At 42.7% G+C, this 2602-nt stretch overlaps 1 protein-coding gene across 1 annotated transcript; it reads left to right on the forward strand.

Moving 5' to 3' along the window:
- Positions 1-1262: 1262 nt before the first annotated feature.
- On the forward strand, positions 1263-2536 carry PCYB_053690 (hypothetical protein; the record flags this gene model as incomplete). The annotated part of the gene is made up of 2 exons (XM_004221250.1): positions 1263-1947; positions 2106-2536. 2 exons carry the CDS (start codon positions 1263-1265, stop codon positions 2534-2536), a joined length of 1116 nt encoding a protein of 371 aa, XP_004221298.1.
- Positions 2537-2602: the final 66 nt, after the last annotated feature.

The raw sequence follows: 2602 nt of genomic DNA on the forward strand, positions 1-2602 counted from the left end.
GATAAAATTCCTTCCGCACAGTATTGCGTACACATGAATGTGTTCACTTTTTGCTGATTTTTTCGTTTCCTATTTTTTCCCATTGTTCCCATTTTTTCCACTTTTCCCCTTTTTTTTTCCTATTTCCTTTTCCCGTTTTCCTTCCCATTTTCCCGCGCGATGGCATTTAAAACTTCAAACTTGTGAAACGCACGTTTTTCCCTTTTGTGTTTATTTCTATTTAAAAGGAAAAATTTTCCCTTTTGTGAAAAAGCAAAAATAAATGTACAAATGTACACTTGCCATGCGCAAATGTTCAATCGCGCAAATATTTAATCGCGCAAATATTTAATCGCGCAAATATTTAATCGCGCAAATGTCCAAACGCGCAAACGCACATGAACAAATGCACAAATGAACATACGAACAAATGAACACACGAACAAATGAACATACGAACAAATGTCCACCCCTTTTGACCCAGCGGAGGAAAACACACGAATTTTAAAAAAGCGAGCGCCACTGATATGCATACGCAAAAGAAAACATTAACCACGGAATGCGTTCCTCGCACTGCTCCCTTTTTTGGCGCGTAACTGATTGTCATTTCGCAGACAGAGTATTTTGCCGCTACACCCTTTCCCAGTATATGCAGTCGCGTGTGAGCGTTTTTAAACATACACATGCGTGCGCGCACATACGGTGACATGTCCCCCTTGCGAACTCTTTGTTGATGTTATTTTAAGTTTTAATTCCCCCGTTTTGTTAGGAATTTTGAAGATTTTTTTTTTTTCCGCCCCTTTGCGTCGACATTTTGCGTTCACTTTTTTTGCATGCGCCGCTTTGCATCACCCTTTTGCATCGCCATTTTTCGTCGCCATTTTTCGTCGCCATTTTTCGTCGCCATTTTTCGTCGCCACTTTTCGTCGCCATTTTGTGCGCTTTTTCCTTCCTCCCCCCCCTGCGACTCGTAATTAACTACAGCACTTCCCAATCGCACAAATGTTTACCAAAAAAAGAGGAATACTCGAGTGAACATTAAAACAGAGCGCACCCAGCAGATCCCCCCCGCACGCGAACGTTTGTCTACACACATATAGGTAGAAAATTTTGCGGTATCGCGAAGTAGCAACGTCATTTCATCGTGTGTGCAAATCGATTTTCCATTCCCCCTTGAGCAATTGAAATCCGCATTTGGCATAGCCATTTGGAAGAACCATAACAAAGTACACATACATTTAAACATACAAAATTAAGTACGTATAAATTTCTGTCGGACGAAAATGTATACCTACGGAGTAGAAGGAGATGACACCTATTTGCCACAGCCTCAGTACCCATCCCCATATGAAAATCAGTATGGACAAGATGATGAGTCACCAAGCCCTCGAGGGGAAAACCATACCCCCTTCATAGGTTATTTTAGTTCCCATTTATTAAGGACCGGGTTTTTCCTGCAGTGTGTATCTTTAATGCTTATGTTCATATTTTATTGGGCCTTTGGTGGTACAGGAATTTTTGTGTTTGATTTATATGCCGGTCCAGAGTGTGTAAAAGTGTCAAGTGCATTTCATTTAACCATTTCTATTTTGATGGCCATATATTTATTGGGAACGTTGTACATAGCCATGTTCCAAGTGTTCGTAGCAGATAACAGCAAGTGGTGTAGAGGGTTCCGAGCGGGTTCTAAGTTATTATCCGCAGCTGTGACGTTAGATCTTTTATCCTCCATTTTGAGATTAGTTCAGTATTTGTATGCATACTTTTACATGAGCATGAGATGGTGGGCAAGATATCAACAGACCAAGTCAGATTGGACACTGTTACACTTTGGCAGCATTGTGCACAGCTTCGCTTTGTTCATCTATGGCGCTGCTTTTTTTTACATGGAAGCTTACCACGATGAGGGTACCTACGAGGAGCTCGCTTGGTCCAACTTGACATTGTTCAAGTTGGCAGGTTTGGCCGGTACGTCCCCAGGAAGGAGTGCCTCTTTGGCGCACTCTGCACTGGTGCCACAGTGTGGATAGCTCCCCGTGTGGATATCTCCCTGTGTGTACCATTATGTGTACCTCGTTTTACTCTTTTCACCACACGATTTTTTATATCCCCCCCTTTTTTTGCAGAACTACTGATGGTGTTTTCCGGATTTGGAGCTTTCTTCTCCATACTGCTCCTGGGTGCGATAATGTGCGCAACCGTCTGGGCCTTTTCCTTCGAACCACTGCTAGAAAAATGGTCCCCAGAATTGCACAGCAGAGACATAAACGCAGACGTCTTGCCCGAGGTAAAACACGAGGACGAACAAGGGGGATACAACGAAGAAAATGTTTATGAGCCGTACAATGTAAACCCAGAAAATATGGAATATGGAGAGGAGATGGTTCCACAAAACATGAACGAGAAGTACGCAAATGGAAACTCTTATGACCCAAACATATACGCGCAGAACAACGGCATGCCAACCACCTATGATTACTCGCAAATTGAAGGCCAAGTGAAGCAAAACGCCGAAATGGGAGTCTCAGAGAATTACACCAAAAGTGGTCAATTCTGAAGGTGACGCGTGGACGGAAGCAAGCGAGAAAGTATGATCGGTTCAGGCGAAAAGAGAAAAAAAAAA

The sequence above is a fragment of the Plasmodium cynomolgi genome, chromosome 5 (genome assembly GCF_000321355.1).
Source record: "Plasmodium cynomolgi strain B DNA, chromosome 5, whole genome shotgun sequence".
Lineage (NCBI taxonomy): Eukaryota > Apicomplexa > Aconoidasida > Haemosporida > Plasmodiidae > Plasmodium > Plasmodium cynomolgi.